Genomic DNA, 11364 nt, shown 5'->3' with positions numbered 1-11364 from the left:
ACAGCATGGCAGAACCGACTCGTACCGCGTCGCCACCATTGGACCCATTAAGGACGATAATAGAACCGCTGACGGACAGTACAAGGTTTTTATTTACATTACCATCTTTCATTATAATCTTGCTAAGTGACCAATGACGCCAGCAGTCGCAACACAAGCAACTGTCAGCATTAATGTATTGCATGGTTTTAATGCATTTTTCTTTTGCATTGCATTTTGATACTTCATCATTTTTAATCATTAAGACTGTTAAAATAACTTTAAAGTAAATTGTAAATTTTTAATTATAGATTAACCGACTATTACTACAAAGTTTAATTCACGTGTATATTTTTTAAATATTCCAGACACGCCGGAAACCCCCCGCGAAAAAACGGAAAGCAGGAGATTTAGATGATCTCAAACAGGAGTTGGACATCGATTTTCACAAAGTAACACCCGAAGAGCTCTACCAAAGATTTCAGACACATCCAGAAAATGTAACGTGTTGTTCTCAGAATTAGTTTTTTGAACAAATACTAAAACTTGTCATAGGAACACTGTATCTGGAATACATCTTCTCTTACAGGGCCTTAGTCACGCAAAAGCGAAAGAGAACCTCGAACGGGACGGTCCAAACGCGCTCACGCCTCCTAAACAGACGCCCGAGTGGGTGAAGTTTTGTAAAAATCTGTTCGGTGGCTTTGCGTTATTACTGTGGATTGGTGCTATTCTTTGCTTTATTGCCTACGGAATTCAGGTCAGTAATCGTGAATTTGTGTTGGTGCTCAGTATACTTCAGTAATTAACTCAAGTAGCGGACCAATTGACCCTGGCTGATTGATTTCTCAGGCGAGTACCGTTGAGGAACCTGCGGATGACAACTTGTACCTCGGCATCGTGTTGGCGGCTGTCGTGATCGTTACGGGCATCTTCTCATACTACCAGGAAAGCAAGTCATCGAAGATTATGGAATCGTTCAAGAACATGGTACCCCAGTTCGCTACCGTCATTCGTGAGGGCGAAAAGTTGACGCTGCGCGCTGAGGACTTGGTACTCGGTGATATTGTTGAGGTAAGGATCTAACAAACTCTTGCTATTAAATAAGTACGTCATACTTGTCCATAGACTTATTAAACATTTTCTTGTGACTCCACAGGTAAAATTCGGTGACCGGATCCCGGCTGACATCCGTATCATTGAGGCGCGAGGCTTTAAAGTCGACAACTCAAGTTTAACCGGTGAATCTGAACCCCAATCGCGTGGTGCTGAATTTACTCATGAAAACCCACTGGAAACCAAGAACTTGGCATTCTTCTCTACTAACGCGGTTGAGGGTACGGCGAAAGGAGTTGTCATCTGCTGTGGAGACAACACGGTAAGACGGTGCTTCAATATATCAAAATGATATAAAATACAACAACCATGTTATATAAAATTATAAATTTTCTTTCTTAATTGTGATATTCCTTGCACTAGGTGATGGGTCGTATCGCTGGATTGGCGTCAGGCTTGGACACTGGAGAGACCCCCATTGCTAAGGAAATCCACCATTTCATCCACTTGATTACTGGCGTGGCTGTGTTCCTCGGCGTTACCTTCTTCATCATTGCCTTCATCCTCGGCTACCACTGGCTGGACGCTGTAATCTTCCTCATTGGTAAGTGCAATAAGCCCACATTTTTCTCTAAGTTTGTCTATAGTTCCTTGCGTTAATTCTTTGTTCCTTCCTCAGGTATCATCGTAGCCAACGTACCGGAAGGTCTACTGGCCACTGTAACCGTATGTCTGACCCTGACTGCCAAGCGAATGGCTTCCAAGAACTGCCTGGTCAAGAATCTGGAGGCTGTCGAGACCCTCGGATCCACCTCAACCATCTGTTCGGATAAGACCGGCACCCTGACACAGAACAGGATGACTGTCGCTCACATGTGGTTTGATAACCAGATTATTGAAGCTGACACCACTGAAGATCAATCTGGAGTTCAGTATGGTATGTATTCGCGAATGTTAAGAATATATTTCTTTAAGAATATAGTTCAAGATTTTGATAAAAAATCTTAACAATGGTTATTTTGTCCTCAGACCGCACCAGCCCTGGATTCAAGGCGCTCGCTAAAATCGCTACTCTATGTAACCGAGCTGAATTCAAGGGAGGCCAAGATGGTGTTCCAATTCTGAAGAAGGAAGTTGCCGGCGACGCTTCAGAGGCTGCTCTGCTCAAGTGCATGGAACTGGCTCTCGGCGATGTTTTGTCAATCAGGAAGCGCAACAAGAAAGTCTGTGAGATTCCCTTCAACTCCACCAACAAGTACCAGGTTTCTGTCCACGAGAGCGACGACCCTAGCGACCCTCGCCACCTGCTTGTGATGAAGGGAGCGCCTGAGAGGATCCTGGAACGATGCAGCACTATCTTCATCGGCGGCAAGGAGAAGGTTCTGGACGAGGAAATGAAGGAAGCTTTCAACAACGCTTATTTGGAATTGGGAGGTCTTGGTGAACGTGTGCTCGGATTCTGCGATCTCCAACTGCCATCAGACAAGTACCCCATCGGCTACAAGTTCAACACTGATGACCCCAACTTCCCACTGGACAACCTTCGCTTCGTCGGACTGATGAGTATGATTGATCCTCCTCGCGCTGCTGTACCTGATGCTGTCGCCAAGTGCCGGTCAGCTGGTATCAAGGTATGTTCGATTACAAAGACGAATTTCTAAGCAGTTGTTGTTGTCTTAAGACATGTCATTAATATTAACACTACTTCACAGGTTATCATGGTTACTGGTGATCACCCCATCACTGCCAAGGCCATCGCCAAGTCAGTCGGAATCATCTCGGAAGGCAATGAGACCGTTGAGGACATCGCTGCTCGGCTGAACATCCCCGTCTCTGAAGTGAACCCGCGTGAAGCTAAGGCTGCCGTCGTCCACGGAACCGAGCTCAGGGAACTCAACTCTGACCAACTTGATGAGATTCTCAAGTGAGTATGGGCCCTACATAATTGTTTAGTATTACAGAATACATTTATTCATACTTATCGATAATTTGTCTGTTTGTCCATCAGGTACCACACGGAAATCGTATTCGCCCGTACCTCGCCGCAACAGAAGCTGATCATCGTGGAAGGTTGCCAGCGACTGGGAGCCATCGTGGCTGTGACTGGTGACGGTGTGAATGACTCGCCCGCTCTGAAGAAGGCTGACATCGGTGTCGCTATGGGTATCGCTGGCTCTGACGTGTCTAAACAAGTAAGTGAATAAGCTAATACAGTTGGAATTTTAAGGACTCTGAATGGCATATCTGAATGACTGGCTAACCTTCTAGGCCGCTGACATGATCTTGCTGGATGACAACTTCGCTTCAATTGTAACTGGTGTTGAGGAAGGCCGTCTGATCTTCGACAACTTGAAGAAATCTATTGCGTACACCCTCACCTCCAACATCCCTGAAATCTCACCCTTCCTCGCCTTCATCCTGTGCGACATCCCTCTGCCCCTCGGTACCGTTACCATCCTTTGCATCGATCTTGGAACTGACATGGTAAGTTCGACCTTATTTCTACAACACTACAGTCTAATTTGTTATAAAATGTGCAACATTGCAAGGCGTTTCATTTACTTCGTTTATTATATTAAATGAGAGATGTATTCGTAGATAAAGTTGAGATTCTCGGAAATTTTATTATGAAATAGTTTTACTTACAATGTTGCATATAATATTGTAATACTAAATAATTTGTATAATTTACACCTTTTGTTCATTTAAAAAATACCAACGTAAAATTATCTCTATTAACTTACAATTTAATAAATTGGCCACAATAATGGACAAAGGATGTAGAAGTAAATGACGTATACTATAGTTAGTATGTTACGTAAATATTTCAGCTGAAGATCCCTCGAGCCGGTATTATTACTGTTTATATTAAATAAGTGATTGACGTAGGTGCCAGCGATCGCGTTGGCTTACGAGACGGCAGAAGCTGACATTATGAAACGTCCTCCTAGGAACCCATTTTGCGACAAACTTGTCAATGAGAGGTCTTTATTAAGTGATTACTGTTATGTTGCCATATAACTACTAACTGGTTTTCAGCTAATAACGTCGCTGTTGTCTCGATATCGTGACGAGTGGGTGTTTATCTAATGTGTATCTTATTTACATAAACGTAGCTAACAAATTTTAATGTCAAATAAACTGGCTATCCATCTTTTTAAATTACCTTTTGTCAGGAGACGAATTGGCTTCGTTACGATTATGTAAATAATAATATTGTGTTACAGTGTAATAAAAATGTAGAGTCATGCATGATTCTACTAAAATCAGGCAGACATACTAACATAGGATAGGCCCCAACTAATGAGTGTTGTCCTTACATGTTCCTGATATGAGTTCGCTGGAAGTTTAGTAGGAATGAGGGGATGATGTACGTAGATGTGTTTGGTCCACTTTATATAAATAACTGACTCTACGTATAAAGTACTAGGCATCGTGTATAAGCCCGAGGTGGACAGTAGCACAGTGCGAGGTCTGCACAAGCTCGACTAGTAACTGTCCCACAGTAAGACAGACACAACACACTGATGTACCACAGTCATTTCACCCCATCACCATCCAGTCAATTCGAGAACGTCCATAGACATGTGATTTAGTTCCAAAACATGACATCTTCACTCACATGACATGCGGTTCATTTTATACTTTTAAGTTACAAAGAGCCCCGTCTGCCACAACTGAAGTCATCTCATGATCTACATTTTTTGTGTTAATTTTATTTTGTGTGATAGTTTTAAGCGTAACATACAGTTGTAAGCATACGCCACTGCGCCGCGCTCGGCGTGCAAGCACGCAGTGATACAGTGTAGTTGGCGGGGGCGGCAGTGGCGTCTGCGTGCAAGGTTGTTGCTATATGTTCGATGTTGTACACATGTGACTGATGCACCACGCTTTCGTGCGAGTGCGTGAGCGCTTGGGCGTTCCGCGGCCGGTTCGCGGGTCGCTCACATCGCTAGTGTTTGTGTAGGTGCCCGCCATTTCCCTGGCTTACGAGGAGGCCGAATCTGACATTATGAAGCGACAGCCGCGTAACCCTTTCACTGATAAACTCGTTAACGAGAGGTAAAACATGACGAGTGACGAGACTCGCTCAAAGATATTATTCTATCCGCTACTTGCTTGCTACCACGTGTCTAGTCTTCAATATTGAGGTTTGGTTGTTGCCTGCAGTGTGTGGACGCTGTCCTGTAGGAACACGATCTAGAATTGTCTGTGTGTGGATATTGAAGGCGACAATCGCACCGCTCCTAACTTTGCCTTGCGATGTCTTTTTATATATTTTTTCTATACTAACGTATCTCCTATTTCCTTTAACTCTGTAGCTTGATGTGGTGATGGAATAACGTGTTTCACGTACACACGGCGTCGTGCTCATAGACCAAACGCATTGTTCCATTGTTTTTGTGGTTTTATTAAATTCTCTTTTCCGCTATGTTCTGTGTTCGCGCGCAAAGGTAAGTTTGGTGTCTCCTGTCTCTGTCATTTGTCTATCGTGCATGTATGAACACACCTCGACGTCTTTACAACTATACTGATTATTTATTTATTGTATACTTATTGTATTTTGACTTTCTCATTGATTACCTCTCATGATCTCATACACGATAAGTATATCACAAGTGACATCGTCTCATTCGATATTCTTGTCACACGACGCAACAGGCTTCATCACACTGCATACTCATATATATGACACTGACGTCTCTACGTATCTATGTACAATTAGGTACAGCGACACTGTATGATACATGATACAACATGCTGCTAGGGCTTATATTTGTAACTTCTCTCACTAGTGTAGTATTTCAGATTATTATATTTTGTCTCCTCAAGGCTAGTACCAGCTGCCGTAATTTTTGAATTTCAATCACGCCAATTTTTCCACTTTTACATTTTCTAGCTAATTTATGAGTAATATAAGTATACCTACGATAAATAGTTTTATGTACTTTTTAATTAATTTCTACTAACGCTAGTTGTAGATATAGGTTGCGGCGTAGCCGAGGGGCGTATGTACGTATATTTATTATGTATAAGTCGGAGCGTGCTAGTCGCGCGAGTGTTGGTTTGTCCTGATTGCTTGTGTTACTGAAGGTGCCTGCTATATCATTGGCGTACGAGGCGCCCGAGTCCGATATCATGAAGCGGCAGCCGCGGGACCCTTACCGCGACAACCTCGTCAACAGAAGGTTGGCCCCGCACCCACTCCGCCACCGGGCGCGAGCCCGACGCTTACTAGATTCTCAATTGGGTGTTAACACAATGACTAGCCCACCGTCACTTGACATGCCACCGCCTCAGTTGGTGAGATTAAATAATTTCAGTGGTGCGGCTACTTGTGGTTCAACAGTACCATTTGAAACTGGATGTGGAAGAGTGATTATGACGATCCGAGCCTCCCCCCGTACCTTGTCCACGTATTGCGATTGGCTGTCAACCCGATATTGTTTAAATTTAGAGTAAACCCTTGATCCGATAGACGTTCAATAGTCGCGACGCTTAAAGTACATAATACAAAATAAATATACTGAATTCTTCATAGCAACAGTATTTATTTAAAATCTATTATCTTGTTTAAATTTCTATAGATTTATCCAAAATTACTTTAGAAGTCTCTAGAACTAGAAAAGCTAGTACTTTCTGTATCTGTATAATCTTCACTCTTCCATATTTCAATATTAGAAATTGAATTATTAAAGTTAGCGATGCAATGCTGTGTCGAATAAAGAGTTGCACGTTTAGCGAACAAATTAGAAAATGTTTTAGTCTCTGTCATAGAGAGCGCACTAGTGGTTATTATTGTGTGTGAGTTTACATGTTAGCCAAAGTAGAATAGTGGTGGTCGAATGGTTCATAACTAATATTAATATATTTTAAACAAACGTTTTTGTTGAAGGAATGTCTTAGGCGACATCGAGTATCTTTTATATTGTAATATTTTTTTATGTTTTATCTTCTTAGTATGTATATATTTTGTATATTGATTTATATTATGTAGTATATTCTCTATAGTTGAAGCACGTTGTACTGCAGATCACACTGCTAATAGCGCTTCCAAGCCCCACAGATTATACAAATACCACGGTTAGGCAGTTTTGTATAGCAGTCTTTACATTTCTTTTATATTTATTTAACTCTTCTTGCTTATTCTTCCAGAACTCTTTTTTTTATTATTTCTGACACAAAAATCGCTTGAGCTTTCTTCGCCAACTAATTGAATATTCTCCTCTGCATGCTTGTGTGAATCTTCAATGGAATTGTTTACCTTAACCTGTAATTAAAATAATGGCAATGACTTGAAAAACAGAATATTTTGCTAAATATTAATTATCTAAATGCAAGAAATATCAAGAAATATTAATTAACACTGATTCAAACAGAATAAAGCAACGAGTATTCTATTTTTCAAACCATATTTTGAATTGGTTAACTTATGGCAAATAAGACTGATAAATAACTAATAATACAAGACTGAAACAAAATATTACTTTTTTTTATAATTAAAAGTAAACATTCATTCAAGTATTCGAGTCTTGATTGCCATAACTAAAATGGTGATGTTTGCAAAACAAAAAAAAACTAACAGCTTTATAGCAATAATGGAATTTAACGCTTAATATCTTTACAAAAGTAACTCAAAAGTGCTTAACACAAAAATATGAAACCAATTAGCACAATTGAAAAATATTGCAAACAAATATCACTTTGAAGCAAAATTAGTTTGCCATTAAAAGTAAAAATGTGTGTTGTTGGCAACGTCAAGGCGATGAGTTCAAAATGTGACATGTGCCCGGGTGTACGCAGGCTTATTTCGATGGCGTACGGCCAGATCGGCATGATCCAAGCCGCGGCCGGCTTCTTCGTATACTTCGTGATCATGGCTGAGAACGGCTTCCTGCCGATGCATCTCTTCGGTATCCGAAAGCAATGGGACTCCAAGGCCATCAACGATTTGACTGACTCCTACGGACAGGAATGGGTGCGTTTACCTCATTATTACACTTCCTCAATTATCACATTATACAATGAGAAAGACAGGAAATGAGATCATTATCAGAACGAGTTAAAAAATTAACCGCAATATCTGGTCGTTTCAGACAATTAAATTGGACTTAAACTTCTTTGTCTTTCTCTACTGTGATATAGTGTCAATGTTCCGTTTTTATATGTTCGTCACTTGATAGTTTTTCTTCCCCGATTTCCAGACCTACCGCGACCGCAAGGCTCTCGAGTTCACCTGCCACACCGCTTTCTTCGTCTCCATCGTGGTGGTGCAGTGGGCTGATCTGATCATTTGCAAGACGCGCCGTAACTCGATCATCCACCAGGGCATGCGCAACTGGGCTCTCAACTTCGGTCTGATCTTCGAAACCGCGCTGGCTGCATTCCTTTCCTACACGCCTGGAATGGACAAGGGATTGAGGATGTACCCTCTGAAGTGAGTATACGAGACCAGTTCTCTACTCATCATGGAATCTGGTCAAGTGAAGCAAGTAGTAACGATGTGTGTCTTTGCCTGCAGGTTCGTATGGTGGCTGCCTGCCATTCCATTCATGCTGTCGATCTTCATCTACGACGAGATCCGACGTTTCTACCTGCGCCGCAACCCCGGCGGCTGGCTCGAACAAGAGACTTACTACTAAACCGCACCGACCACTGTCCACACCGTCGTGCATCAGTTAGTTACTGCGTACATAAAGTTCATTTGTGTTCTTATATCAGACTGACAGAGGTTTGCGGTGCCGTTCCGGTATATGTGTAATCGCTGTCGTGTACGCTTCTCACCGCTTGTTACCGCATCGCTCCGCACAGGGGCACCTGTGTCTGTACCTGTCGAGTGTTCTATGTTATTCTGATGTTTCATTGCGTAATGTGACCGAGAGGACGCGGCTGCGCTGGCGCCGGTCGGGCCCGCGCCCGCCCCTCGCCACCGCACACTTACACTATCGTTTCTAACGAACTATGTATGTATATATGCACAGTGGAGAATGAAGTTGGTATTTGTGATGATATAAAAAATATTATACACATATTATTTTAAATCGTGAATCATGTTATTTTTGTATCGAGATCGTTTAAAACGTTCGAGTATCTCGACTGTCATGCGACAATTTGATGAATCTTTTCGATATTTGTTGAATCTCTATATATTTGAGTAGCGTCGCGGCGGCGGCGGGCGGGTAGCGCGGGCCCGGCGGGGCCCCGGCGGGCCGCCCTGCCCCTGCCGGGCCCCTGCCTGCCCCAGCCGGGCCCCCGCCGCCGGCCGCGGCCCGTCGTCGCACCACGCTCGACGTCACGCGCAAGCGGCCGCCGACTCGGAATTCATGTTACAGTAGTACGCCCTCAGTGACACTGATGACATTATAAGATAGATTAAAACTAATACTAATAAATTGTTTTTCACATACTTATGTAATAAGTAATAAATTATCGTTTAGCGGTAGTTCATCGTTCGTGAATCGAGTGGGCAGAAGTATGACGCCCGCCGCGCTCCGTGCTCGGCGGCCAACGAAACGCATTTGTTGTAAAATTAACAGTTAAGAAGCCATTATTATTATTATAATTTAAGTGAATTAGATTTAAGTTGAATTTTTCGAGTGGAAAAAAAGTTTAGTTGAAGATTCGATCGGGTGCATGGTGTATGAGAGGTCGATGTGGAGTGCCTGAGTTTTAGTGTACTACTGCTTACTGTTAGGTAGGTAGTTGAAATTTTGATGCCGTATTTTCAATTGTAAAAGTAGATAAATAAAGCATACACAGTCGCGATCGCTTAGAGGCGCGGGGGGCGGTGCGCGCGCGTCGCACCGCTACACTACATACAGCACTGCCGTCGACTATTGTTGTTGTCTCGTCAGCCGGCCCGCCCGGCCCGGACCCGACGCTTTTCTTTTCTAAAATAATCAGATTATTAGCGAATTTTGTCAAATTTATTAAAATAGGCTGCTCATGGTAATTACGTAAGATTTTATTTCTTAATTAAAAGATAATAAACAAAACGTAGGGATGCGTAATTAGAAATTTTTAAAATTATACAGTTATGATAGAGTGATCTTGTTTTAGTCGGCACTTGGCCCTTGCGCGGCCGCGGTAGGCAGGATCGTACGCCGAGCGCGCGAGCGGCCGACTCACGAGTCACTCACGCACCCGCCAAGGACCAAGTGGAGCGATTCATTTCAATTTTTCGTAACGAATACATATAACATTATAATAATGGTTACAAAAGTAAAATATAACATTATAGCGACTAATAAAATCTAAATTATATGAAATGTTTATAGATTTAAATGAAGTTCGTTTCTTTAGGGTGACCTTCTGTGCTTGTTTGATGAGAACGATGTACATCTCACTGACAATAGTCGTTGATGATATTATTGTAATGATCTGATCTTTGTAAGCGGTTTGTTTATCGTACACTGTAGAACTAACATTGTTTTGCGTTCGACAGTTCTTTACACCGATTCATTTTATAGTATTACTCTGTTGGCTAGGAGCGCTGTAAAAATGTAAGTGTTAATAAAAAAAACATTTTCAAAATATTAATGTGGCGTTTTATTGTTGAGTTTTTATTTTTATTTTACACCGTTTTTAACCGACTTCCCAAAAAGGTGGTGGGTCTCATTTTATTACCTAAAAATTAAGTTCGTGTATGATGATACGTTTTTATTTGAACCACCTAACTATTGATTGCAAATGGCACATTAAAAGTCTTATTAAAGACAGACTATCAATATTACAATACATATGAAATACAAAATAATAAGACAAAGTTTAATTTGGAAACAATGTTCAATGTTAAGCTAAAATCTTGGAGGATTTAAACTTAAAAAATGTATATAGTTTCTAAAGAATCAATGAATAAATCCTCACGTTTAAAATCTATTATTCCCTAGGTGATTAATTACAGTTAGAAAAAAATATTCAATTTTTACATAAATATAAAAATAAAACAAGGACAATTTCCACGCAATATGTAGTTAGTTACGTATACGATGCCGTTAGTTTAATATGTCAGTTAAACTAACGGCATCGTATCAGACGTTATGGAAAAGGCCTTAACAAGAATAGGTCATCTGCAATAACAATAGATAGTAGATAGTAGACCAAGACAAACTGTTTCTTTTTTATTTCATTCAACTCTACACACGACGCAAAACTTGATGTATAATAATCAGCAAGTCAACCTTACCTTTCTGTTCTTATTGCTTTCATATATAGTCGACAATCCAATGAAAAATATTAACAGAGCAGAGCAAATATTGGAGTAGGTTTTCCTAGACACTTTACCTGATAGTTATCTAGAAAAGGATTTTATATTTACTGAGTTACATT

General features: G+C 41.2%; 2 protein-coding genes across 10 annotated transcripts in view; both read left to right on the top strand.

Moving 5' to 3' along the window:
- The window catches only part of LOC118275707 (sodium/potassium-transporting ATPase subunit alpha), a 42423-nt gene extending 31848 nt beyond the window's left edge, over nucleotides 1–10575 (top strand). For 3 of the 9 annotated variants that reach the window (XM_050695503.1, XM_050695506.1, XM_050695507.1), the window contains 15 exons: nucleotides 5–85; nucleotides 348–479; nucleotides 569–739; nucleotides 832–1053; nucleotides 1139–1357; nucleotides 1459–1639; nucleotides 1715–1972; nucleotides 2065–2666; nucleotides 2748–2959; nucleotides 3044–3227; nucleotides 3304–3519; nucleotides 5003–5097; nucleotides 7840–8014; nucleotides 8241–8473; nucleotides 8558–10575. In XM_050695503.1, coding sequence (XP_050551460.1) covers nucleotides 5–85; nucleotides 348–479; nucleotides 569–739; nucleotides 832–1053; nucleotides 1139–1357; nucleotides 1459–1639; nucleotides 1715–1972; nucleotides 2065–2666; nucleotides 2748–2959; nucleotides 3044–3227; nucleotides 3304–3519; nucleotides 5003–5097; nucleotides 7840–8014; nucleotides 8241–8473; nucleotides 8558–8678 — 3102 coding nt within the window. In that variant the 3' untranslated portion in view covers nucleotides 8679–10575. Of the gene's footprint in view, nucleotides 1–4; nucleotides 86–347; nucleotides 480–568; nucleotides 740–831; nucleotides 1054–1138; nucleotides 1358–1458; nucleotides 1640–1714; nucleotides 1973–2064; nucleotides 2667–2747; nucleotides 2960–3043; nucleotides 3228–3303; nucleotides 3520–3924; nucleotides 4020–5002; nucleotides 5098–6129; nucleotides 6225–7839; nucleotides 8015–8240; nucleotides 8474–8557 lie in introns of all 9 variants that reach the window. The other 6 variants (XM_050695508.1, XM_050695509.1, XM_050695510.1 and 3 more) reach the window with 3 other exon arrangements.
- LOC126910957 (sodium/potassium-transporting ATPase subunit alpha-like) overlaps nucleotides 1–11364 on the top strand; it is a 28217-nt gene that overhangs the window by 4473 nt on the left and 12380 nt on the right.

The sequence above is a fragment of the Spodoptera frugiperda genome, chromosome 8 (assembly GCF_023101765.2).
Source record: "Spodoptera frugiperda isolate SF20-4 chromosome 8, AGI-APGP_CSIRO_Sfru_2.0, whole genome shotgun sequence".
In the NCBI taxonomy this organism is placed as follows: domain Eukaryota; kingdom Metazoa; phylum Arthropoda; class Insecta; order Lepidoptera; family Noctuidae; genus Spodoptera; species Spodoptera frugiperda.
Note: the sequence above shows the minus strand (reverse complement) of the source record. Positions and strands in the feature narration are given on the sequence as shown.